Genomic DNA, 27,668 nt, shown 5'->3' with positions numbered 1-27,668 from the left:
CTGACTTCAACTAAAAAAGAAAGGTAATCTGGTTTTACCCTTCAAATAAAAAGTGCATTTGATTCTGAAAAACAATCATTGAGACTCACATTTTTGTGTTTAACAACCACCTTGAAATTGGTCTCCCTCAGAGGACAGCATGATTCTGGGCCACCTTAGCATGAATGATTTATGACTTTCATGAACTTGGCAACTACATCATTTTTCTAAACCTGGCATCCAACACCACCTGCATGTTAAGTGAAGATTTATGATTTATAAAACTTACCTCATTATGCAGAGGTACATGAATTGTCTTATGTGTGCAGTCTATAACTCCCAAGACAGATAAGGAGGCAGCTATGTCACAGAATTTATGGCTCTTTCCTGCTAAAGCTGAAGTTTTGAAGAAAAACTAAAAAAAAAATAATAATAACCGGCCCTTTGGAGAAAAATAGCTTTAGCTAACCATTACACTCCCACATGATGAACTGGCCACAGCTCACCACTATATCTTACAGGAACAAAGAGGCTAACAGTGAAAGTCACTTTAATCACAGCACTGAACTATGTCTACATTTTGAGCACTGCAGTAATAGACAGAAGCTAATGACTCTTTGGAAATATCAAGCAGTTTGTCAGCTTAATTTTCCCCAGTTTGGTGTCTGAGATCTCTTGCTGAGATTTCTCATCAAGTAGCCCAGCCAGAACCACAGACATGGACTTCAAAGAAGAGAATTCAACACGTTGGTGTGCCCAGTGCCTTCCTGCATGTACCTTCAATATGAGGAAGAGCAAATGTTGGCATTGGTTCTGAAATGCAGCTTGTTTTCAGAGATGTTTTAGAACTGTAGCAAATCTTTCCCCATATCCTGCTAAAAAGTGGAAGCACAGAGAATTCTATAGAATAAAGTCATGAATCTCAAGAAAGAGCAAGATTATATAGACAGCCATTAAAAATGACAAGTATATGGGACCAGGTTGACAAACAGATAGCTTTAGACAAGATAAGCACAAAAAGCAGAATATGAAAATGGTAAACACACATGATGACAGGAAAGGCAAAGCGATGGAAAAGATGGTGTTTCCAGCCTAGAGATTTTCAGCAGTATAGAGTGAAGTGAAAAACAATGAAATTCTTAATAAAGTATTTTCAAATACGACTATCAGTCAGGAAATACAGATATATACGTGGTTGTTAACTGCCCTGAATGCAAGAGGTACCCCCTCCCTCTCTCCTCTGCAGAGCTCTCTAAACAGTGTTCTACCCTTCCTGGCCTTCAAGAGTACAGAACACCAGCAACTCAAATCCCTGAGGCAATGGAAGAAAGCCAAAAAATGTAAAAAGTCTCCAAGGAAGGGTAAGAAAATTACTTGGACAAAGGAATGTGAGGAATCCATTTCCAACTTTAATAACTATTAAGTCACTTGATTTTTGAAGTATGTCTGGTATTTCACTGTGTCCGGATACACTGAAATGTGTCCAGTTCTTAATAACACCTTATGTCTGCTCATTGCAATGCAGTTACCCCAACTCATTTAAATGGTGCTCTTTGCACAAAATGGTGCTCTGGATCACGTGGGTGGCTCAGGTGGTTAAGTATCTGACTCCTGATTTCCTTCGGATCAGGTCATGATCTCACAGTTCGTGAGACTAAGCCCTACATTAGGCTCTGTGTTAACAGCACAGAGGTTGCTTGGGATTCTCTTTCTTTCTCTCTGTCTCTGTGCCCCCCCCCAAGAGTAAATAAATAAACTTTGGGAAAAATAAACAAAAAGTGAAACACCTAGGTAGCTCAGTCAGTTGAGCATCTGACTCTTGATTTTGGCCCAGGTCATGATTTTGTTGTTTGTCGAATCAAGTCCTGCACCAGGATCTGTGCTGATGGTACGGAGCCTGCTTGGAATTCTCTCTCTCTGCCCCTTCCTTGCTCACACTCTCTTTCTCTCTCTCAAAATAAATAAATAAATGTTGAAAAAGTTTTAAATGGTGTTCTAGGGTAAGAGAACAGTATCAAAGAACCACAAACGCATCAATAATGGTAAAGCCTCTTTAGCCACTGGGAGTATATCCAAGAGCAGAGAAGATATACAGGGAAGAACTTCACTTGAGGTCAGAAACTCATTTACTAGTTCTCATTAAGCAACATATAGATTTGACTGCTCAAACACAGGTGCTGTTCTCCAGGGCTTTGGGTTCTTGCATTCTGTTGACTGCCTGTAATCCTGAGAGCCACTTCCCAAGCTCAAGCCAGGGAGTCATGTTATAAATGGAATGAGTGAGAAGTAGGCAAACACCATACACACGTGCACAAACACAAATACAACAGCCCAGGGAAGACCAAACTTCCTTCTGGGAAGCCACACAAAGCTGGGGAGAACACACATACACAGTGGCCTCAACCAGAGACTCTGTAGAGTCGCCTTTGTACTTTGCCAAGCTCATAGCAGTTCATTATTCTATGGTGGAAGACAGGTGTTCATGAATCCCCCAGTAGCTATCATGCTCACAGATTCCCCTTTCCCCTAGGGAACAGGTCACAGGGCTCCTCCCAGGTAAACGAGCTTGTTTCACATCATGTCACATACGTAGTCACCACCCCACCCCACCTCCAATTGCTAGTTAAATAAAACAATGAATTGACACCTAAACCAAAGGTCTACAAACTGACCCAGTAACCCTTAAGACAATTTGGCCCTTTCCCGTATCTTGGCACAATAACAGTACTCCCTATGATGACTAGTTCAAGCCACATGGAAAGGTAGCCAGGATGCTACCTTGGAGGTGCAAGCAGCTCCAAGAATACATTGGGGTATAGGAAGAAAACATTCAAATATATTCACATTTATTTTTTTCTTTTCTACTTTAATTTCACATTTGAAATATGTATAATAATAGTACTACGTATGTATGTATATGGTTTATAAAGACATAAATATACACATAACATAATAGTGTGCTCAAATACTTTCCTAATAAGAATGTATAACAAAAAAGTTTGGAGACCAGAGGACACCATGGTGCTTAGACGTATTTCTAAGTAAGATGTGGTCTTTAAACCCACCCCACCCCCATCAGAATTCCCCATGGAATTTAAACACACAGATTCCTTGACCCACCTCAGACCTACAGGACTAGAATGTCTAGGCATAGGATGCTTAGAGCTTCCTGCTGACATTTGGGAACTAACACAATAGGAGAATTAGAAAAGCAGGCATAAAGAAGCTGAGCCACATAAAGGGCAGGAATCAGTGCAGATGGGAACATCAGAAGACCATTTCTTTTTTTTTTTTTTTAAGAGAATAGTAGGGTTTTGTTCAATGTTTATTTATTTTGGAGATAAAGATTCCATGTGTGTGAGCATGAGCTAGGAGGGGCAGAGAGAGACAGAGAAGCCCAAGCAGGCTCCAGGCTATCAGAGCAGAGCCCCAAATGGAACTCGATCTTACAACTTGAGATGATAACCTAAGCCAACATCAAAAGTCAGATGCTCAACTGACTTAGCCACCCAGGCACCCCCAAAAGCCCATTTCTGAGGGAAGGCCAATAACTGGTTACTATAGGCCAGGTCCTCCTGTGGCCTGACTAAGGAAGAGTAGTCACTTTCTTTGTTCTTCCAGAACTCTAGTTTTATGAGTACTGAAACAATGCCTGTATTTCTCCAACTAGCCTTCAATTAAATCTTCATTACCTAAGAAAACCTGGGCACATCCTCTCCTGATGGCTAGGTAGCAGAAGTAAGGAAACTTAGAAAACAATAGCCCCTCACATAGAGAGCCTGTAATCCAGGCAAACTGAAAAGATAGTGGGCATAATTTCCCTACTTAAGTACCTTCAAGAATGAGGATGGAACAAGAGAAAGAATATGTAAGCCAGAGTTGTCTGTAAGATTTTGAAAGCATACCAAGTAAAAAGGGAGGATATGGAGCAGCAGCTAACACTGTGTGACCTTGGGCAATGCATTTGTTCTTTCTGTTCCTCATCTATTAAATCAAAGTTTAGACTCTAAGTGGTATCTTAAGTTCCTTTCAGTGTTTCTACAACCCAAGTTCAGATTCAACTTCTAGCTCAAGGTTCTTTTCACTATACCATGTTAAAGAAGAATAAATTAAAATTTTGGTCCTTTAACTAGAAAATTCAGAAAAGACTCCTTTACTTTTAAAAATTAACTATTGGGGTGCCTGGGTGGCTCAGTTGGTTGAGCATTTAACTTCAGCTCAGGTCATGATCTCACAATAAGTGAGTTTGAGCCCCATGTCGGGCTCTGTGCTGACAGCTCAGAGCCTGGGGCCTGCTTCAGATTCTGTTTCTCCTTCTCTCTGCCCCTTCCTTGGTCATGCTCTCTCTCAAAAATAAATAAACTTAAAAAAAAAAATTATTAAATGGATTTTCGTGAAAAGCAAATCTCTGCTTTTGGTGGCCCTCTTCCCTCCTCAAATACGGGCTTCTAAACATTGGTTCTAGACCTATCCAAGAGCCAATTGTTTTCCGAACTTGAATGAAAATCCAGAGGGACATTGACTGATTTTTACCCTGCGCAATGAGACTGCAGTATCAATGAAATGTAAATGTCCTGTCTAATCAGAGTAACATCTTACTTTGATTTATTGCTGGCTTACTTTTTTTCAGGGTTATCCTCTATTTCTCTTTTTTCTTAAAATTTTTTATGTTTTATTTATTTTTGAGAGCAAGAGAGACAGAGTGTGAGTAGGGGAGGGGCATAGAGAGAGGGGGAGACACAGAATCCAAAGCAGGCTCCAGGCTCTGAGCTGTTAGCACAGAGCTTGATGCAGGGCTTGAACTCAAAGACCACGAGATCATGACCTGAGCTGAAGTCGGATGCTTAACCAACTGAGTCACCCAGGCATCCCTCTCTTTTCTCTTTTTGAAAGGAGGGCAGGTTGGTGGGTTATCTAGGCAATCGATATAAAATGAAATCTAGTAATTGTCACCACCTCTGGGGACAGAGACATCACCTGACATAATACTTCCCACGCTTCACTGGAGCAAGTTCTGTTGAATCAAGCTTGAATGAAGTGACACTGTGTAATATGCTCCAATATAGTGTAGCTAATGCCAACATGGAGAAGTGCAAACTGGCTCCTGAAACCTGCTGCAGGTACATGAAAAATTCCAAGGACAACAAAAGTGAAAAAAAATTCAATACTGACAAGATTGACAAGGAGAACAAAAGTGACAAAACTATGCACATTTAAAAAAAATTTTTTTAGGGGCGCCTGGGTGGCTTAGTCGGTTAAGCGTCCGACTTTCGCTTAGGTCATGATCTCGCGGTTCGTGGGTTCGAGCCCCGCGTCGGGCTCTGTGCTGACTGCCAGCTCAGAGCCTGGAGCCTGTTTCAGAGTCTGTCTCTCCCCCTCTCTCTCTGACCCTCCCCTGCTCACGCTGTCTCTCTCTCTGTCCTAGAAATAAATAAAACATTAAAAAAAATTTTTTTAATGTTTTATTTTTATTTATGTCTGAGAGAGAGAGAGAGATAGCGTGAGCTGGGAAGGGTCAGAGAGAGAGGGAGACACAGAATCTTAAACAGGCTCCAGGCTCTGAGCTGGCAGCACAGAACCCGACGCGGGGCTCTAACCCAAGAACCGCGAGATCATGACCTGAGCCGAAGTCGGACGCTTAACCGACTGAGCCACCCAGACACCCCTGCCACATTTTTATTTCATGAAGATGGAAGGTACCACAGCAGGATATTCATCTTTGGGAAAAGTGAATGAAACGTCAGCTGAGTCACCAGTTTAAAGACATTCGCTTTTAAAATATAAACTTGATTCTATTAATTCTATTATAGATTGAACTTTATAGTTAGTTCTGGAACCTAAATTACATAAACGTTTTTAAAATATTTCAAACTCTTTTATTCCACTGACTAAAGTAAGTGTTGTTAATACTGGATTAGACAATTATAAGATTGAACTTCTGTATGTATGTGGAGGTAAAAGATGAGGCCCATTTTGGCGGCAGGGCCTAGTGGATAATAGCATAGGTTCTGGAGTCAGACATTCTGGTTTCACATTCTGGCTTTACCAATCAATTGTTATGTGAGCCATTTAACACATAAACCATTCTAAACCCCCAGTTACCACACGCAAAATGGGAGTATCGATAGTATTCTACTTGGAACCACTGTGGTAAGTGTTCATTAGACAATGTATATAAAGCATTTAGGATGATATGTGGCATTTAAGTAAATAGTTAACAAGTATTAGTGATTACTATCTAATAACAATTCCTATTAGGGGTGTCTGGGTGGCTCAATCAGTTGAGTGTCCGACTTCGGCTCAGGTCATGACCTCATGGTTCGTGGGTTCGAGCCCCTCGTCGGGCTCTGTGCTGACAGCTCGGAGCCTGGAGCCTGCTTTGGATTCTGTGTGTGTGTGTATCTCTCTCTCTGCCCCTCCCCAGCTCACACTCTCTCTCTCTCTCAAAAATCAATAAACATAAAAATTAAAAATGGTTTTAAAAAAACAATTCCTATTAATTTCTGGGAGTAAATACTTAATAACTGAAACTAGTTTCGAGTCTTCAAATATGCTAAAAAAAAAAAACCCAATCATACCAATTAGAATATGATTTAAAATATAGTATGCACAGGTATTGGACAGATGCCTGTTCTGTCTGGTAAACATTTACCCACATGCAACTTATGTACTGGCTCCTTTCACTTTCCAGTGTGACACTGAGATGACAGCAGAGAAATGAAATACAGTACTGTGAGGTACGGTGAAGAATTATATCACCTGACTGTGGATCTAACTGTCCATTCTTATTCATTTGCACCCTATTTCTTTTTAGACTCAGGCTCATTTCTTCAAGCCTTCAGGCTGTAGGCCATGTTAATTTACAAAGCAGCCCAGAAACCTGTCCTTCACACTGGCAAATACAACACAGCCCCATTTTCTTGCTCTAGCTTTGAGTATCTGTTGCTTACCACATCCCCCTTGTGGTCATGGAGAATATTTGCCAGGTTCTTGGGGAAAAATACCAGAAAACTCTATCATCCACAGAATCAGTCTCAGACACTCTATAGCTAACACTATTTGGTTCCAGGATTCTTTTGATTAATACTTTGTGATTTTAGACATATGCAAAAAGAAAAAAAAAAACTCTTAAGAGAACCAGTTGAGAAAGAAGAGAATATAGTTACTCCAATTATTGCACTTGAACTCTTGCCTCCGTCATACACAACACAAGGATGTAAAATTATCATCTGCTATTTTGTTTCAATGTAATACCATTCCTGTTCCCCTCTACTAATGCGGGGAACAAAAGCAGAAAGAAATGTAGATAAAATTAAATTTCCTTCTAACTGGTAGCTCACAAATATATGAGACAGGCAGAATATGACATTCCTCCAGGAATTCCCAACTGTCTTAATGTTAATGCTTTGCTAGAGAGAAAAGCAATCTTAGCTTGATGATAGCTAGGCCTTTAGGATCCTGTGTGTCTTCCACATAATGAAAAGACTTTAAGAAACTTCCCTGGTCTTTACTTCCCCCAACTCCCAAGTGTATCATCAGTCACTCTTTTCACAACGCCAGTGCAGCTGTCCTGTGCTTTGATAAAACCACCTTTTTGCACCGAAAATATCTCAATACCTCTCTTTGCTGTTGCCATCATTTTCCACAGCATTTTCCACATCATCTACATTCTTTTCCATCAGTATATTGTTTTAGAAAATAAACCTCTATAAACGGGCGCCATTAGCCTCTAACTATGATGGTCTCAAAAAACTCTGCCTCTCAGGGAACTTTAAAAAAGTAATAATAATAAATGAAATGGTATTAAGCAGACTAGTAAGAATTTAAAAAATAGTTAAGACTTAGGTTAAGAGTGTGACTTTTTATTGCAATGTTTCATCTGTTATAATCAACGTTATGTTTGCCTTTTCTATTTCTTACTCCCACTTCCATCCTCTTCACAATGTAGTTATCTTCTCTCCCAAACTTCTCCTGACATTTCCTTCACAATTCCTCACAAATCCGTGACCCCTTAAGAGAAGAGCATCTCCTTCGAAATAGGACTTAAAAGACAAGTTGCTTCATCTTCCAAACCAAGGACACTGTCAACTCATCACCGAATTCACGTTTTGCTTTCTCTTTATTCCCACCGCTTAAAACAGTGTCTGATACGTGGTAGGCACTCCTGTACCTATTTGTTTCATCAGAGACTCCTCTTTGCAAAACGGATACTGGTCACTGTGCAGTGGCCCCTGACATCTCGTTACAGAGCCCAGTCTCTGTTCCTGGAAACCAGAAGGTTTGAGACGTGACTAAGGAGCTTCAGTGAGGCCTAGTACAGCAGGGGAGGAGAGGGAGGGGGCGGGAGAGCGAGGGCTAAAGAACCTAAGCTGAAGTATTTTTTTTTGAGGGTCTGAACGATAAAATATGAACGAAAGGCTGCTTTAGTAGCTCGAAACCAGAGATCCCCGTGGTAAATGGCATGAATTTGAGATCTGCAGACCCAAGTGTAATTCAAATGGCCGGCAATAGGTAACCGAAAAATGAACAACAGAAGGAGCCGACCAACAAATCTGTTCTGATCCAGAGATTTTCAGTGAACAAAAGCCCAGAATAAGATGGCGCCGTTACTCGAAAAACTAGAGCGCGGAAAACGACCACACTGGTGAACGGTGCACGCGCGCCGTCTCGCGCTAGCTCGCCCCGGCTACAATCCGGTTCAAACTCACATGCGCTGAAGCATCCAATGAATGCTGTACTCCCCCGGTTTCCACTACTCCCTGCGCACATGCGCCGTAGGCGCGCAGCAGGATGCTGGCTGCGCAGGCGCAGCAGGCCCCTCCTCTCACGCAACTGACGCAAGGACACTGTAATCGGTTCGCAACTTATCCGTGTGACCTTGAGTCTTTCCTGCTTCCGAGGACCGGGGCTGCCCAAAGTGCTGCCTCTAAACCTCTCTTAGTCCTCTCGCCACTCACGGAGTCCAGACCTCCTGAAGCCAGAACGAAAGATCACGATTTTTTCAAGCATCATGCTGCGATGCGTATTAGCCATATGCCCTAACTCCGGGAGCAGCGGTCACGTAGTCTCTGTTCAGGCAGCGCGGGCGGCGCTTCAGCGGAAGAGTGGTCCTCCAGGCCTGAGCAACTAACCTCCGCCCCCCACCCCACGTGGTTGGAGCTTTCCAGAAGCGCTAGCACTACCGCGTAGCGCAGCTCCGGTCGTCCGAGTGAGTTTGCTGCTTCGTACATCCACCCTCTAGCCGCCATGATAAGTGCCAGCCGGGCCGCAGCAGCTCGTCTTGTCGGCGCCGCAGCCTCCCGGGGCCCCACAGCCGCCCGCCACAAGGTGAGGAACTGCTAGGCCTTCTCCGGGGGGCTCACGGCCTTGACCTGCTACGACAGGCCTAGCCCTTCGGGAACAGTACTCCAGCAAAGACCAGGGGAGAAGATAAGTGGTCTTCAGTAATCACTGTTACGGGTTTAAGGTCTAACTCGGGGTTCTGGTTCCACGTTTCGAGCTCTGCTGAGTCACACCCCTGCAAGAGTGTAGTTTTATTCTAGGAAGTAGCGGATAGTGTTCCTGACTGCCTGTTGCCTGGCTGATTGCACGGGTTTATCCTTGGCGGTGAGGAACGCAAATTTTAGTTGAGTGGGAACCGCTATTTTAGCCATTATTTACATGTACAAATCGAAGGACGATTATTTTCTTGTAAATACGTTGTGCGTTTGGACCCCGTTATCCTTGAAAAGGAGGTTCATCCGTTTCAAAGCATCTCAGTAAATCAGAAGTCACGCGCAGATTTTCTTGTTTAGGAATACTTGTATGTAGTTCTCTAAGAGTCCATGGTATGAGTTTGTATTTTTTATTATTTCAGAAAAAAACAGATCAGGAAATAGTCATGGAGTGGTTGCTCATTATCCAAACGTATTTTTGGAGAGCGGGAACGGTGTCTCTGCACTCAACGTGGGGTTATAAAGAAGGCTTGGAAGTATCCTGAGGTTAGATTAGATCCTGGTTGGGGGCAATTTCTGAATTTTTTTCTCAAAACTGACTCTCGAGATTGCCAGTCCTATTCCCCCTAAGGCATTTGTTTCGTAAATTCCAGAAATGTTTCTGAATGATTTAAATCTGCAGCTGCAATGTATACCTAGGTTGGGCTTGGGTATTTGTAAACTTTTGCTGCTGACAATGAAATTAAGAAATATCTGAGTGGTGTTTTGTAGAGGTGATTCTCAAACAGGAACAGTTTTGCCGCCTCATGGTATATTTGGTAGTATCTGGAGATAATTAGTTAAACTTGGGGAGCCTCTTGGCTTCTAGCAGGAGAGGCATAGGATGCTGCTAAAAGTCCTACAGTACAAAGAACAGTGCCCCACAACAAAGATTTGGCTCAGAAATCACTAGGGCCGAGGTTGAGAAAATCTTGTAATTCAGTCTTGTAAAAAAATGTAATTCAAGACAATTTTCATGTTTTTTATCCTCCCATGTTAAGAAAATTCGTATTTGATTAAATTTGTTGGGTGTTTAAGTACCACAGTATCTCATATTAGGTTTTGTTTTTTGGTATACTGTTAACCAGAATGAAAATCTCAAACTTTGTGTTCTTCAGAAGAATAATGGGAACAAGCTCTGGTTTTCATGTTGATTTTTTTTTTTTTTTTTTTCCTTTTTAGGATGGCTGGAATGGCCTTAGTCATGAGGCTTTTAGAATTGTTTCAAGGCGGGACTATGCGTAAGTGTAACTTCTTTCCTTTAAGAGATAATAAATGTTAAACCCTACAATGGTGGTCTCTAAATTTGTGGTTAACTTTTAACTGAGAAAAAAGTGATGTATCTAATTTATAGATTATGTAATCAGTCACTATTCCCACAATATCAAGTACTCTTAGTATTTCTGCTACCATTCTGGAGACCACTATTAATGGTAAAATAACTATAGCATTATTTTATTTATTTTTTTTTTTTTTAAAAAGACACATTTATTCAGCGTCATGATCAGACTATTACATTTAGCAATCAACAGCATGGGTGCAAAAAAAAAAAAAATCTACATTAAAACCCTTTGTTGGAATGCTTTACACTTTCCACAGAACAGAAACTAAAATAACCTGTTATACAATTAGTCACAAATACAGTCCTCGAGTTTTTTGCCCATACACATGAGTATTGTCTAAAACATGTCTTCTTTGTAGCAGCTAGGCCCTGCCACCACTGTGCTTGGCTGAGTTCACAAATCTGTTGTAACCTGTAGCTTCCCTGTCACTTCTCTGGCTCTCCTCTCCTGCTAAGCTTTGTTTCCTGGCAGTAATTAAAACCTTCTGCCACTGCCATAGCTACTGCTGCTGCTGGAACCGCCATAGCCACCTTGGTTTCGTGGTTTGGCAAAGTATTGGCCTCCACCACCATAGGGGCCAGAGCTTCTGCCTCCAAAATTTCCTCCTTTCATGGGTCCAAAATTTGAAGACTGATTGTTGTAATTGCCAAAATCATTATAGCTTCCACCACCTCCAAAGTTGCTTCCATCATTACCAAATCCGTTATAGCCATCCCCACTGCCACCATATCCACCACCACCTCGACTGCCACCAAAGCCACCACGCCCACTGAAGTTTCCTCCACGACCAAAGTTGTCATTCCCACCAAAACCACCTCCACGACCACCACCGAAGTTTCCAGAACCACTTCGACCTCTTTGGCTGGAGGAAGCACTAGCCATCTCTTGTTTAGACAGAGCCTTCCTTACTTCACAGTTGTGGCCGTTCACAGTATGGTATTTTTGAATAACAATCTTGTCTACAGAGTCATGGTCATCAAATGTTACAAAAGCAAAGCCTCTCTTTTTGCCACTGCCTCGGTCAGTCATGATTTCGATCACTTCAATTTTCCCATACTGTTCAAAATAATCTCTTAGATGATGTTCTTCAGTGTCTTCTTTAATGCCACCAACAAAAATCTTTTTCACAGTTAGGTGGGCACCAGGTCTTTGAGAATCTTCTCTCGAGACAGCCCTCTTTGGTTCTACAACTCTTCCATCCACCTTGTGTGGCCTTGCATTCATGGCCGCATCCACCTCCTCCACAGTGGCATAGGTGACAAATCCAAAGCCTCTGGAGCGCTTGGTGTTTGGATCTCTCATTACCACACAGTCCGTAAGCGTTCCCCATTGCTCAAAATGGCTCCTCAGACTCTCATCGGTTGTTTCAAAGCTCAAACCTCCGATGAAAAGCTTCCGCAGCTGTTCAGGCTCTTTGGGAGACTCTGACTTAGACATGATGGCGGTGGGAGGGGAGACTTTATCGATGCTTACTCGGCGGCGTCCACGGGCAGAAAGGCTATAGCATTATTTTAAATGTGTTGCAGATCAGAAGCAATCAAGGGAGCAGTTGTTGGTATTGATTTGGGCACTACCAACTCCTGTGTGGCAGTTATGGAAGGTAAACAAGCAAAGGTGAGCACTGTTGGAAGTTCTGGATTTTATATTAGTAGCCTCTCTGGCTTTCTGTGCCCTTTGGCTCAGATAAGGGATATTTTAAAAGCTGCGTTTAAGTTCTTATGATTGTTTTGAGGTGAACCTTTGTGCTTAACTGTAGTGTGCTGTAAAGTGAATGGATTTGACTTGCCAGGATTTAAGTGTGTCCTAACATTAAGTTACTGTTAGCACCAATTGGGATGACTTGTGCTATTATTTCTATAATCAGAGTCCTACATTTCTGTAAGTCAGTTGAATCATGGTTGGAGGTGCAGGAAGAGTCTAGAAGCAAGTGAAGCTCCACATACCACGTACATTGCATCTTAGAAGCTCTTGGTGTGGTAGAGGTTGTTCCCCTGAAGGACCTTAGTTTGTTAAAACGTTTATTCCCACTGGATTCTTCTCAAGATTTAGCTGGGATTCCTGAATGGTTTCTTGGCAATTTCTTACCTATGCGTGATATTTATAACCAGCACAAAAAAAAATTTTAAAGTAGATTTAATTCCCCATATGGAAGGAAAGATGATCTTTCCTTTGTTTTTAGTTACAATTTATTTCAAAATGGAGGACTAGAAATACTTTAAACATCTACATCTGTCTCCAGTAGTAAGTACTTACTTTATCAGCATTCACAGAGCAGAAAAGCATGCTTATTAGTGCTGTACTTGAGCATTTGTTTTGTGGTTGGCAGTTTTTTTGTGTCTTAAAATGATTGATAAAAAAGACAGTGGTGGTGACTGGAACCTCATTCTCTGTCTTACTTTGGGAGTTTTAGGTGCTAGAGAATGCTGAAGGTGCCAGAACCACACCTTCAGTTGTGGCCTTTACAGCAGATGGTGAGCGACTTGTTGGCATGCCAGCCAAGCGACAGGCTGTCACCAACCCAAACAACACATTCTATGCTACCAAGCGTCTCATTGGACGGCGATATGAGGACCCTGAAGTACAGAAAGATATGTGAGTAATAGGAAAAGCATAATTACTTCCAGAGGCCACACAGAGGAATGGTTTCAACAAGATCCTTAAAGCGTCTTACCTTAGTAATTTTACATGTTGTCACTAGAGGCAAGTTCTGCCCTACCAAAAGGATACCTCTTTCAAAAACATTAGCTTCTGCCTTCACATATTAGATCATTGCTATATATTAATCTGACATGAAGATTTGGCTAGTGATTTTTGGACCACGTAAATTGGTGTTAAATTCATAAGGCAGATGATGGTATGGGCCCCATCATGTAGCAATCAGCTATGTTTACAGAATTTTTTCTGTCTTTTTTTTTTTTTTTTTTTTAATTTTTTTATTTATTTCTAGGAGAGAGAGAGATAGCGTGAACAGGGGAGGGTCAGAGAGAGAGGGAGACACAGACTCCGAAACAGGCTCCAGGCTCTGAGCTGGCAGTCAGCACAGAGCCCGATGCGGGGCTCGAACCCACCATCCGCGAGATCATGACCTAAGCGAAAGTCGGACGCTTAACCGACTAAGCCACCCAGGCGCCCCCAGAATTTTTTCTTCTTAAGACACACGTCAGTACTTCATTCCTTTTCATGCCCATCAACTTGTATGGACATAGAGTTAACCTTGAACAATTGTGGTGCCAACCTTTCATGCAGTTGAACATCTATGTAAAACTTCTCATTCTCCAGAAACTTAACTATTAAAAGGCTACTGTCAACCACAGCCTTACTGATGACATAAAGAGTTAAGTAACACTCAGGTGTTGTATATAGTATATGCCGTATTACAATAAAGTTTATTAGATAAAATCATAAGGAAGAGGAAACATGTTTACAGTACTGTATAGATTGAAAAATATACACATGTAAGTGGACTGGTGCAGTTAGAACCTCTGTTAAGGGTCAGTTATATACAGCATTTTGTTTGTCAGTTAACGGGCATTTGGAGGCTGTTAAGAATACTACCACAGGGGGGCGCTTCGGTGGCTTAGTCTGTCAAGCATCCTACTTCAGCTCAGGTCATGATCTTACCATTCCTGGGTTCAAGCCCCACGCCAGGCTCTTTGCTGACAGCCAGCTCAGAGCCTGGAGGCTGTTTCAGATTCCGTATCTCCTTCTCTCTCTGACCCTCTCTTGTTCGCTCGCGCGCTCTCTGTCTCTCTCAGAAATAAATAAAACATAAAAAGAGTACCCAGCTGACTCAAAAGAGCATGCAACTCTTGATCTTGGGATTGTGGATTCAAGCTCCACCTTGGGTGTGGAGATCACTGAAAAGAATAAATAAACTTAAAGAATACTGCCATAAATTGACATACAGGCTCTTGTGAGGATCTGTTGTCATTTTTTTGTCTTAGATTCCTAGTAAATGGACTTGCTGGGTCATTGGTAACTCCAATATTAATTTCCAAAGAAGGGGCACAAAACTTCTGTTTGGTAGAAAGAATCTTCAGGTGTAACCAGGATGTTTTTAGACGTTAATGATTGCTTTCTAAATGTTTTTGCTAAATTGATTTTTTTTTTAATGTTTTATTTTTTTCTGAGGGAGACAGCGTGAGCAGGGGAGGGTCACAGAGAGGAGATACAGAATCTGAAACAGCGTTAGATGGATTTCTGAAGTCCTCATTTGTTGGCCATGGATCTCTTGGGATGAAAGATGGACATTGATGGTATAGGATAGCCTTGTCACAGTATGTTGCGCTGGCACATTTTTATAAGATAAAATTTTTGTGTTTTTCAGTAAAAATGTGCCCTTTAAGATTGTCCGTGCCTCCAATGGAGATGCATGGGTCGAAGCTCATGGAAAACTCTATTCTCCAAGTCAGATTGGAGCTTTTGTGTTGATGAAAATGAAAGAGACTGCAGGTAAGAAGGTTTGGTTCCTATCTCTCAAGTTTGAAGACTTGGATGGTTCCTAACTTACATACTCCCTTGGGTTTATAAGTCTCTTGGGTGGGTCTGGGGTGAATGTTATCCAGAAAACCTAGGATTGGCTGAACGTTGTTGCTCTCCACATTTTCCCACATTTTCCCTACATAGTGAATTTGTCTTTAAGGTTTTCCTAACAGAGGCTTGTTTATCTTTTGCAGTATAGAGGAGTGGTGTTTTATATTGAAAGCTGAAAGACTACATATTAACTTTTTGGCTCTGTTAGGTAAAACTTAACTTTGTATTTGGTGATACTCTTGGCTATTTTAAGTCTAACAATTGGCCATTATACCTAGGGAGCTTTTACGGTAATGTTAAAGGTGAGAGCTTGGGTTTTCAACCACTGTTTTAATTGGAGTGTTTTCCTGCAGGGTCTCTCTGTGTGTTAGGTCACATTTGAAAAAAATGATGAGTGCTGCCTGTGGCTCCAAGACGATGACCCAGATTGTTAGGCTACATTAGTAATTCTTTTACCTATTTCATTAGACAGAATGTCATGAATGTATTTCATTCTTTGATTCATTTCTAGAAAATTACTTGGGACATACAGCAAAAAATGCTGTGATCACAGTTCCAGCTTATTTCAATGACTCCCAGAGACAGGTGAGTTCATTTGGAATTCTGAAAACATCAAGATTGTATTAGTGGTATTTAGGACACAGGGTGGAAAGTCCTTTTTTCTTTTTCTTTAGGCCACTAAAGATGCTGGCCAAATATCTGGACTAAATGTGCTTCGGGTAATTAATGAACCTACAGCTGCTGCTCTGGCCTATGGTCTAGACAAATCAGAAGATAAAATGTAAGTTTACACAGTAAACTCCACCTAGATTTGTGGGACTATGTTCATGGTTCCATGAAAGTATTGGGCTTTGGTCATTTTTTTCCCCCTTTGGTATGCATGTTGGCAAGTATTCAAAAAATTTTTTTAATGTTTACTTATTTTTGAGAGAGAGACAGCGCGAGCAGGGAAGGGGCAGAGAGAGAGGAAGACAGAATTGGAAGCAGGCGCCAGGCTCTGAGCTGTCAGAGCCCGACGCAGGGCTCAAACTTAGGAACGGTGAGATCATGACCTGAATTGAAGTTGGACGCTCCACTGACTGAGCCACCCAGGCATCCTGGCAAATATTTAATCAAAAGCATAGTTTTGGAGAGGTCAGGCTAGATGGGTTGGTAGAACATGCAACTTTTGATCTTGGGGTTGGGAGTTTAAGCCCCATACTGGACATGGAGCCTACTTCAAAGAAAAAGTGATTGAGGATTGTCAGCTTTGCTTTTTTTTTTTTTGAATTAATGTTTATTTTTGAGAGAGACAGCATGAGCAGGGAAGGAACAGAGAAAGAGGGAGACGCAGAGTCTGAAACAGGCTCTGAGTTGTCAGCACAGAGCCCAACATGGGGCTTGAACTTACAGACTCTGAGATATGACCTGAGCCAGAGACACTTAACCAACTGAGCCACTCAGGCACCCCAGTTTTGCTTTTAAAAATATATTTCACCTGTATATTTCACAAATAGCTATTAGAACCTCATGCTCATGTACACATCACTTAGGCAGTTACCAATTTTATAATTTACCACTTGCGAAATGACCAGGTTTATGTTTTTTGGGTTGTGAAAATTTAGACCCTAGTAATAGATGTTGACTCCTTAAGGCTGCCTTTTTTTCTTTATAGAATTGCTGTATATGATTTAGGTGGTGGAACTTTTGATATTTCTATCCTGGAAATTCAGAAAGGAGTGTTTGAGGTGAAGTCTACCAATGGAGACACATTCTTGGGTGGTGAGGACTTTGACCAGGCCTTGTTACGACACATTGTGAAGGAGTTCAAGAGAGAGGTCGGTTACCAGTATAGTTCATATGTAGACGTTGGGATGTTGAGAATTTATTTGGATGATTGTTTTCTTTGCTTATGATTTTTTGCCCTTAATAGAACATGGAAAAGAGCACTGAAAGAAGTGAATTTCAGTTTCACGGGTGGTCTGAACTATTCTGGTTGTTGTAGCTTCAGCTTAGGAATCCACAACATATCCTCATTAAAGTGGCTATGGTACACTGTATGATATTGAAAAAGGAATTATGGGCACTCCTGTTTTCAGCCAGAACACAGTGGCTGGAAGAACTAAGATTGGATCAGCCCTCTGACTCCAGGCACAGATGGTCTGTGAAGAATAAGATTTCTTTTTCCTACAGATTTCCTAAGGGTAGTGAGTGATTCATGTTTGTTCATAAAGATATGGCTTTAAGTTACACTTTATCACTGTAATTTAAATAGTATTCATTACCTCTTTAACATTAGTATTACATGTTTTCATTTTGTAGACAGGGGTTGATTTGACCAAAGACAACATGGCACTTCAGAGGGTTCGAGAAGCTGCTGAGAAGGCTAAGTGTGAACTCTCCTCATCTGTGCAGGTGGGATATGGATGAGTCCCAACAGTCTTGATGTTTTCAGCCTTAGTTTATTTCAGTGGCATATTCTAATTGGTGTAATTTCTATCTAATCTTTTATAGTTTTCTGGTTGGCGGTAAAAGCCTGTCTGTGAACAAAGGAGCAGTGTATATTTCTTTTGTTTTTGAAGTTTATTTTTAGAGAGTACATGAGCACAGGAGGGGGAGAGAGAATCCCATGCAGGCTCCATACTCAGTGCAGAGCTTGACTTGGGATCAGTCTTAAAATTGTGAGATGCAGGGCTCAAACCCACGAGCCATGAGATAAGATTAAGTGGAAGTTGGACATTCAACCTACTGAGCCACCCATGTGCCCCTAAAGATGCTGATTTAAATTTTTTTTTAATGTTGATTCATTTTTGAGAGACAGAGACATACAACATGAGCAGGGGAGGAGCAGAGAGAGGGAGACACAGAATCCAAAGCAGGCTCCAAGCTGTCAGCACAGAGCCCTTTGTGGGGCTCGAACTACCAAACTGAGATCTTGACCTGAGGTGAAATCAGTTGCTTAACCAACTTAACCACCCAGGCACCCCAAGATACTGGTTTTAAAATATAGAATTAGTAGTGTGCAAAATTAAAATCACTAGCCTAGAAATAAAAGGATTCTCTCAGAACTGCTAATGTCCTCACTTAAGACACATCTTTGTGTGAGTTTCTAATTGATTTAATTATTTGGATCTGCAATCCAGAAAGTGAGCTATGAAACCTGGCTGAAGGTTGGGGTATATAAACTTGAGGCACATTTCCCTCTGATAGCATTAGAGTGTCAGTTCTTGCTCCAGTGTTGTTCTGGTTCTGAGTAGTGAAGTTTCACTTTGCCTTAAGCACTAATAGAACTGTATAAAGCATGTTAGTTCTTAGTCAGAGATGCAACAAGATAGAAGGCAGATTTGTTTCTGGGTCCTCAAGTGGTAGCAGGAACGTGGAGCTTGTGACTCCTTGAGTTGTTGATTTACTCACCCAACACTGGGTGATGCAGTGTGGGAAAAACTTAGGATTTTTTTTTTCTTCTTCTTGAACCTGGATGTTTTGGTTTTTGGTTAAAAAATTTTTTTTCTTTATTTTGAGAGTGAGAGCAGGGGAGGGGCAGAGGAAGAAGGGGAGAGAATCCCAAGTAGGCTCCTGTCAGAGCAGAACCTGATAAAAGGCTCAAACTCAAGAACTGTGAGATCATGACCTGAGCCGAAATCAACATTTGGATACAACTGGCTGAGCCACTCAGTCACCTTAATCAACCGAGCCATCCAGGAGCCCCACTATTCCATTCTTCATTGTTGATAACAGATTCTAAAGTTTTTCCTCTGGGAAAATCATGGGTTGAATCTTCTTAATTTTGTGAGTGGGGTGCGCAAATGAGCAGGGGCAGAGAGAGAAAATCTCCAGCACGGACCCTGGAGCAAGGCTAAAACTCATGAACTCTGAGATCATGACATGAGCTAAAGTTGGATGCTTAATCCACTGCCCCATCCAGGCACCCCACCGTGATAATAGGTTGAATCTTGAAGAGTCATTGTTACTGGTGGCTGTTAATTTAAAGTGGGTGTACTCTCCCTGTAGCTTTGAAAGTCTTCCTCATAAGGATATGGTCTTATTTAGTTGTAGGAATAACCAAACCTCTACTCTTGCTCTCCCTATTTTCTTTGCAGACCGACATCAATTTGCCATATCTTACGATGGATGCTTCTGGACCCAAACATTTGAATATGAAGCTGACACGGGCTCAGTTTGAAGGGATTGTTACTGATCTGATCAGGAGGACAATCGCCCCATGCCAAAAAGCCATGCAGGATGCAGAAGTCAGCAAGAGTGACATAGGAGAAGTGATTCTTGTTGGTGGCATGACTAGGATGCCCAAGGTATGGACCCATGGAATCCGTCACATGAATAGCAGAGAGGGCAAGCACGTAATGTTTCCTCTGGACAGGTGATTTGTGTAGGAACATTAGTACATGGCCTTTCTGCCACAGTGACCTGAAAGGATCTTTGAAGGAAATTTGTGCCCTCACTTAGAGTTCTTTTGTGGCCTCTTTTATAAAAGGTTTCAGAAAAAGGATGGTAAGGGCAAAATATCTTTGTGTGGTAGCATGGAGGATCCCAAACTTCATTCTTAGAATATTTTTATAAACAAAACATTTCTCAGAGTTTGAGATCAGAGATAACATAAAACCTTGGTACTGTCTAGTCTCTAGAATCAATTCTGGATACGTGTCTTTGCAGCGTAGTGTTTGGGGTTTCTAACTGCATCCCTTCAGCAGAGATTTGTGCAATGATGCATTTGATTAATCAACACATCATTCTGATAAGATGAGTGTGTAGACAACTAATGACTGAGCACAGAACCTGTTGAAGGTGCAGTTCTTGCTGTATAGCTTGAATGGAATAGTAAAATTTCCTTTGGAATTCATGGGCTTAGGAACACATGCATAGAATAAACAATGGAGAAAAAAAGAGAGGCTATGGACCAGGAAAATATCTTTATGTTAATAAATTACCCCAGATGCTATTTAAGTAGCACTTTTTCCTAACATCAGTAAAATAAGCTGGAGAGAACACGTCTCGCATGAGCACCAATGTTGAATTATTGAATTACCACTGCTGCTTTTAAGGTGTTTTTTAGTTGATGTTTAGAAGGGGAATTGAATTATATCTAAGTCTTGATGTCTTGCACCCTGGGTTTCTAATTTAATATGTTGTATAGGAAACCCGATAATAAAGCTTACCCAGATACTTCTCAAATTTAAAACAACTGTGAATGGGGCGCCTGGGTGGCTCAGTCATTGATGCGTCTGACTCTTAATTTCAGTTCGGGTTATGATCCCAGGGTCGTGGGATTGAGCCTTGCATCAGACTCCACACAGCATGGAGCCTGCTTGACATTTTCTCTGTTCCTCAACCCTGCTCAAGCTGTCTCTCTAAAAATAAGTTAAAATTTTTAAGAAGGACAGTGGAAAGCAAATGATTTGAGTGTTACCCCTATTTGACACACCTAGGTCCTTAACTCAAATACGAAATAGTAACAAATGAACATTCTTGGATTTGAAGCAGCTTATCCTGAGATTTGTGGTTTTGGGACATATGTACTCTCTTCGCTTCTTTGGGTAGTTCCCCTGGGTAGTGGGTGACAGGTTCTTTTTTCTTAATGGCTTAGGTTCAGCAGACTGTACAAGATCTCTTTGGCCGAGCCCCAAGCAAAGCAGTCAATCCTGATGAAGCTGTGGCCATTGGAGCTGCCATTCAGGGAGGTGTGTTAGCTGGCGATGTCACAGATGTGCTGCTCCTGGATGTCACTCCCCTGTCTCTGGGTATTGAGACTCTGGGAGGGGTTTTTACCAAACTTATCAACAGAAACACTACTATTCCAACCAAGAAAAGCCAGGTAAGAGTCACCTATTCCTCCCTTGTCACAGGGATATAGGTTCTGTGAGGGATGTGATTACACCCACTTTTGTGAGCTTTTTCTAGACAACTTTGCTTTTTGTTTTTCAGTCCATACTAGGTGAATGTGGGTGCTAAGAATCTTGCTTTTTGTTACCTTTTTTTGTTGTTTGTTCCTGAAAATGTTCTCTTTACTTGTCAGCTGGCAGTAATGATTTTAGGGAAATTTAGTGGTCTCCTTTACAGGATTAAAGTAACTCTCCAAAAGGAGCCTCATCATTTGGGTCTGAATTCCTTGTTGTCTTCTGTTCTCAAAGACTGTAAAAAAGAATGCCCTGCCAAGATTAGGGGAGGATGCTTGTCTTACTAGTGACTGATGGAGATCCTGAGATATCAAGCCAGGAATATTTGGACAATGGCTTGCTCAGACTTGGATTCAGAATTATTTCCTGGCTTTCTCAATTTTGTTGTTTTTCTGAAAAGCTGCTATAACTAATGGCTGTTGCTATTTGTTCAGTGATGTATTGTCATTACATCATTCTGAATAAAACTATGTGGTGGCATCCTGTGACTGAGTATAAGACACAGATCATGTCTCCATACCAGTTTCCTCAGATAAGCATGTTTCAGTATCTCATTATTTTAGCTCCTTTTGAGGCCGCCTTTGCAAAAGCTGCATCTTTGCATAGTGCATTTGCTTAGCTGAAACAATAGCTGTTGTATACCCTTGGGCTGTACTAATCCTATTCCCCTGCAAAAACAAAAGCCTTTGTTCTGAACATGGATTCTTAAGAGTTGAGATGTGAATTTCTTTCTGTGGCTTGCACTTTTATAAGGGGAGTAGGTAGCCCAACCAAGAGGGTTTTTTTTCCTCTCCTAGGTGTTTTCTACAGCTGCTGATGGTCAGACTCAAGTGGAGATTAAAGTGTGTCAGGGTGAGAGAGAGATGGCTGGAGACAACAAACTTCTTGGACAGTTCACTTTGGTAAGTATCAAGTATCCTGACTACTGTGCTTCTTTTTTTTTTTTTTATAAAGTTAGACTAAATTATAATTCTTAATAACATTGCTGAAACTAAAACACAGGAACCTCGTCTGTGTTACCTTAGTGTACAGATGAAATTTGCAGCTGGATACAAATGGCTTGAGTTTTTCCTGAAGGTCTCACTTGTTTCTGATGCCTTAGGAATATAAGAGCCAGGGAAATACAATGTTAGTTAGGAAAAATTCCCAACTGTTAATTGAAGACATTTGATATTGGCTCCTAGTCAGCATTGTTTATTGGTTCTTGGTGAAGTGAAAAATCAGAGTTTTCCTCTCATTCAGTGTGTTCCTTAGGTATACACAGTCATTATGGTTACTTGCTGTAGCCAGCCTTAACTGGCATAAGCCCTGTTTGCTTCAGGTAGCAATGAAACTACTATCCTTATTTATAAATTTGTGTTTAAGTATTGTTTGTTGCTCCCAGGAACAAGTTCCTTTACCCATATGACTATATATATAGGTTAGGAAATAGAGCACCAGACCTCTTATAAGAGGAGCTTAAAGTAGCGTATTTATCTATTTTAGATTGGAATTCCCCCAGCCCCTCGTGGAGTCCCTCAGATTGAAGTTACATTTGACATTGATGCCAACGGGATTGTACATGTTTCAGCGAAAGATAAGGGCACAGGACGTGAGCAGCAGAGTAAGTGCTCTTATTTATCAGACGCATAAGAGGCAGGGGACCTTGAAGTTCCTTTGTTTGAAAACTAGACCTTCTAGTTTGTGCATGTGTTTTCCAGCCTCAGGAGAGGACGAGTCCTCTTTGCCCCTTTTCTTCTTGGTCATCAGATCACATTAACAGATGTGTTTATTACCACAAATGGGCAAACACTGGGCTTCTGGATTGCTGACATTTTGGTAGGCAGGCGGAACAAATGGTCTTTGTGGATTTCAGATCGACTACTCTGAATGGGATTTTTTTTTTTTTAAATTTTGGTGGAGTTTAGATTTAAGAGAGCGAGCACAGGCTCCACACTGCACAGAGCCCAACCTGGGGCTTGAAGTCATGAATGTTACATCATGACCTGAGCAGAAATCAAGAGATGGATGCTTAACCAATTGAATCACCAGGTGCCCCAGGAGTATTCTTTTTCTTAATACAGTAGAGAAAGAGGCCGATCATTTTACCTGGGAAATAACAAGATGCCTTTTTTTCACTGTAGTTGTGATCCAGTCTTCTGGTGGGTTAAGCAAAGATGATATTGAAAATATGGTTAAAAATGCAGAGAAGTATGCTGAGGAAGACCGACGAAAGAAGGTAATTATTTTCTGCCTCTGCAACTTGGAGTTGAAAGTGGGAGTTTTGACATGTATCATTGATTTTTCTAGTCTTTGAATCTGTTCCTTCTCCCTTTCTTTTCCTAACTTTTATGTGGAGTGCTTTTCTTAATCTAATTTCCACATCAAAAATCTCATGTTACACAACCCAACTAAAATCACTTACAGACATCCTAGACTACTTCAGACCACAGTAGTTTCTGTTTTTATCCTATAGTTATGTATCGCTTTGCATGTTATCTAACTTAGTGTGGACATTCAGCCAACTGGTTGCTTGGGAAGTCTTCATACTAAATTTCTAATTTTTCTTAGGAACGAGTTGAAGCAGTTAATATGGCTGAAGGAATCATTCATGACACAGAAACAAAAATGGAAGAATTCAAGGACCAGTTGCCTGCTGATGAAGTGAGTCCTTTCATAAAATAGTTCGAGAAGTTAGTGTCATCATTGTCAATGAAGTTTGTTTTTCTGTGTGGATCTTGATAGAGATCTAGTGGTATTTTTTGTTTCTTGGGCTTTTTATTTCCATTTTCCACACAGATTTTTCATTTGGGGCCATTTTATAAATGAAATTGAGATCTTTTTCTTTTTTTTTTTTTTAATGTTTTTATTTCTAGGAGAGAGATAGAGACAGCGTGAGCAGGGGAGGGTCAGAGAGAGAGGGAGTCACAGACTGAAACAGGCTCCAGGCTCTGAGCTGGCAGTCAGCACAGAGCGCGACACGGGGCTCGAACCCACGAACCGCGAGATCATGACCCAAGCGAAAGTCGGACGCTTAACCGACTAAGCCACCCAGGCGCCCCGAGATCTACTTCTAAAGAGTTCTGTCAATGATAGAAATTTGTTTTTTAATGTTTCTGAATATTATTCTACATAACATGGGATAAGAAACTCATAGAAAGAGTTTGGTTTTGTTTTTAAGTGCAACAAGCTAAAAGAAGAGATTTCCAAAATGAGGGAACTTCTGGCTCGGAAAGACAGTGAAACAGGAGAAAACATAAGGCAAGCAGCATCTTCCCTTCAGCAAGCATCACTGAAGCTCTTTGAAATGGCATACAAAAAGGTACAAGGACGTTTTGCTCAATGAATTTGCACCTAGCTTAATCTTAATAGAACTGCTGTTGATTACTGTCACTGGTGGGGCACTCTATGTGGCCATTTATAGAACTGGGAGTATTGGAGTTCGAAATACTTTTCCAGCTTTCTTGACTCTGCTTTGGGGGGAGGGTGATGGCAGTCAAAAAGAGGGACTCACAGAAACGACCAATAGTGTACAGGAGGGAGGGTGAGTGGAACAGGCAGGATATTTTAAGTTTATCAAAGAGAAAACTGTCCACTTTTAATTGACTCTCAAATATTTTCTTAACAGATGGCATCTGAGCGAGAAGGCTCTGGAAGTTCTGGCACTGGGGAACAAAAGGAAGATCAAAAGGAGGAGAAACAGTAATACCAATAAACTTTGGAGTCAAAATATGACGCTTGGGAGTGAAGAAACTTCCTGAGCAGAAATGGGCAAATTTCAATTGTCTTTTACTGTGTTTTTGCAGTATTCTATATATAATTTCCTTAATATGTAAATTCAGCAACCGTTCGTTAATGATCATTTAATGAGAATTCCAACCTTACAAAGTTCACAGTACTCTGCTCCTAGTTATTTTTCAGCTGCATGTAAAGGGAGGGGAAGATGATTTACTGATCATTATAAAAACAGTGTTGTTTTGTGCTTTAGTAGCCATATTTTCAAGAGGTGAAACCATCTCAATAAAGAAGGTACTTAGCCATAAATCTGGAATGCCCCCTCAGACCATATGGGGATGAGTTCCTTCCAGTCAACAAACTGCTAACCCAGCCTGTGTGTACATGGGATTCTTCAAGTGAGGCCCTGCAAGGCAAACCAGCTGGGCCATGTTGGGAGTTAGGGCAGGAGAAGCTAGATAATGGGAAAATAGCTGTTAGGTACAGCTTTTAAAAAGATAGTAATAGGGCTCCATAACTTTACTAAGGCATACTTTTCTAGCTACCTTCTGGCCTGTGTCTGGCACCTGTATCCTTGTTGATTACTTTTTTTGATCCAGTCTTGGTTAAAAAAAGAAAAGAATCTTGATCTCTTGTATGTGAGGAGTGAGGCTGAGATTTAGCTTCAGGAATAGGACATGAATTGTTACTTCCTAATTCCCTGAACGAAATCCACTCAATAATCTTTTTCTCTAGCATGGAAACTAGGGTTACTATTTTCAGGTTGCAAGAGGCATGTCCAGTAGTGAGCCCTAGGGTTTCAGTGTTTTGGTAACATCAGGAACTAATAAGTGTTCAGATTTATTTCCCATCCAGTAGTCTTCCAATGGACTCCCCCCTCCTTTCATGGATTACTGCCCCCGTACCATGCCCAAAGGAATAATGTCAATCAAGAACATGGGCTTAGATCTCATCAGATGTTATACCTTTTATTTTGTGATTATCTAGAAATGAAATTCATGAATACTTAAATCCATATGCTGTTCTAATGTAAAAGAGATTGTTTATACAATCACTACATTCCTGGAAAATTAAGTGCTCCTAATACCCATGTAAACACTTCTGGGGATTCATTTGAAAAATAAATTCTAGGTTCAAGTTTTCAGCTACATGAATACTTGGGAACCTTGTGGGATTACATTAATTCTTTGTGAAGGATTGTTTTGTGGCATATTGAAAGATACTTAGCACCTTTCTCAGCCCTTGCCCATTGTGATACTAAGCTGCTGAAGGACTTCTAAAGCACCCCTTAAGAACTAGTGGCTTTTTATTAAAGATTTACCCTTATTAGCATCACATAAAGAAGCTGCTTGAAAAGCTACTGCTTCAGCTACACCTTGTGTATCAGTAAAACTGATAGGATGCAAATAACCTTTAAAGACAAAAAGTTCATTTTGCAGATAAGTCTCCCTTTTATGGTGACAACTGTTTGATGGGTTCCAAAAGACACTTCTGGTTTCCCTTACTAAGGGGCCTTACCAGTTAGCCTAAATGTGCCTCTTACAGTTGGCTAAACTTAAAATGTCAACCATGTTTAATAACCCTAAAGTACATCCAGAACCACCTTCTCCACTTCTACGACTTAATTTACTAGTTGGATTCTTCCCAGCTTAAAATCACATCTTTGCCACTTTGGTAATTTTCTAGAGTAGTCAGCAATCAAAAATCACATGTGGCATTTACTAGGTGTAATATTTTCTTTTAGCTAATAGTTCCTTTGCCTTACCTTTCTAGGAACACTGACCTTTTTTAAAGAGTTATGGGCCATTTCATTTACAGAATAACCCTTTGCTTGGATTCACCTGATTTCTGTGAGTTGAGAGTCCTGTACATACTACTGGTAGAAATACCACACATGTATTAGGTCTATTAATACATCAATTACCAGGGAGAATAAGAACTTCTGCTCAACACTTAATTATGAAAATACTTTTAATAAGTAATCTATATATGTGACTTAATTTTGGGTGTAACATAAGAGATTGTATAGCAAGAAGGAACAGTAAAGATAAAAGCAAATTCTTATAGATGGTACATGAAAAGGTTAAAAGTCAAGAGACAACCCAGACCTTGGAAATACATGGATTCAGGCAAAGGCACTTTACATACGACAGTGACTCCATATAAGGGCTATATTTTCCTGTCTTCTAGTATCAAGATGATGAAATGATTGCAAACTTTAGATAGAAAGAACTATAGGGTGACCTATGTTACTTAATCTGTGTACAGCATAGAGGTAATTTAGCAATCCCAAAAAGAACCACTGAAAGCCACTCCAGTTGGTCAAAAGCAGTTGAATATCAGCAATTTGAAATGGTTAAACCTAATACAAAGCACCATCAAACCCATTTCTGCTGCAACATCAGGAAACTGCTATCTTGACCCTAAGAACACTGCAGCTGAACCAACCTTTACTAATTATGAACTTCCTATCAGGAAACAAGCAAGTAAGATGCTCCACCCAAGGACACCTGGCTGGCTCAGTGGTAAAACATGGGACTCCCAATCTTAGGGTCTTGAATTCAAGCCCCACACTGGCTGTGGAGTCTACCGAAAGTAAAAATTTTAAGGTTCCATCTAAATCATAGGTTCTTAGGTTCTTAAAGCATCTGATCCAGAGGGTGGAGATTTGGAGCAACAGTGAGGGGAATGGGGAGTCCACATGAGTGACTTCAAGAGGTCCATGAAACAAAATG

At 40.9% G+C, this 27,668-nt stretch overlaps 1 protein-coding gene and 2 non-coding genes across 3 annotated transcripts; all 3 read left to right on the top strand.

Moving 5' to 3' along the window:
- Positions 1 to 9,127: 9,127 nt before the first annotated feature.
- HSPA9 (heat shock protein family A (Hsp70) member 9) lies at positions 9,128 to 26,077 on the top strand. The gene is made up of 17 exons (XM_039217918.1): positions 9,128 to 9,306; positions 10,635 to 10,693; positions 12,322 to 12,409; positions 13,206 to 13,387; positions 15,123 to 15,247; positions 15,840 to 15,913; positions 16,003 to 16,109; positions 16,983 to 17,145; positions 17,630 to 17,722; positions 19,408 to 19,617; positions 20,910 to 21,137; positions 22,017 to 22,121; positions 22,705 to 22,822; positions 23,343 to 23,437; positions 23,770 to 23,862; positions 24,380 to 24,520; positions 24,827 to 26,077. Exons 1-17 carry the CDS (start codon positions 9,226 to 9,228, stop codon positions 24,902 to 24,904), a joined length of 2,040 nt encoding a protein of 679 aa, XP_039073849.1. The 5' UTR covers positions 9,128 to 9,225; the 3' UTR covers positions 24,905 to 26,077.
- Positions 20,023 to 20,097, top strand: LOC120220765. The gene has a single exon (XR_005525655.1). It is a non-coding gene; the product is annotated as a small nucleolar RNA SNORD63 (small nucleolar RNA).
- LOC120220766 lies at positions 21,648 to 21,716 on the top strand. The gene has a single exon (XR_005525656.1). It is a non-coding gene; the product is annotated as a small nucleolar RNA SNORD63 (small nucleolar RNA).
- Positions 26,078 to 27,668: the final 1,591 nt, after the last annotated feature.

The sequence above is a fragment of the Hyaena hyaena genome, unplaced genomic scaffold (genome assembly GCF_003009895.1).
Source record: "Hyaena hyaena isolate Hyena2069 unplaced genomic scaffold, ASM300989v1 scaffold_723, whole genome shotgun sequence".
Classification (NCBI taxonomy): domain Eukaryota; kingdom Metazoa; phylum Chordata; class Mammalia; order Carnivora; family Hyaenidae; genus Hyaena; species Hyaena hyaena.
This window is presented reverse-complemented; position numbering and strand designations above follow the sequence as displayed.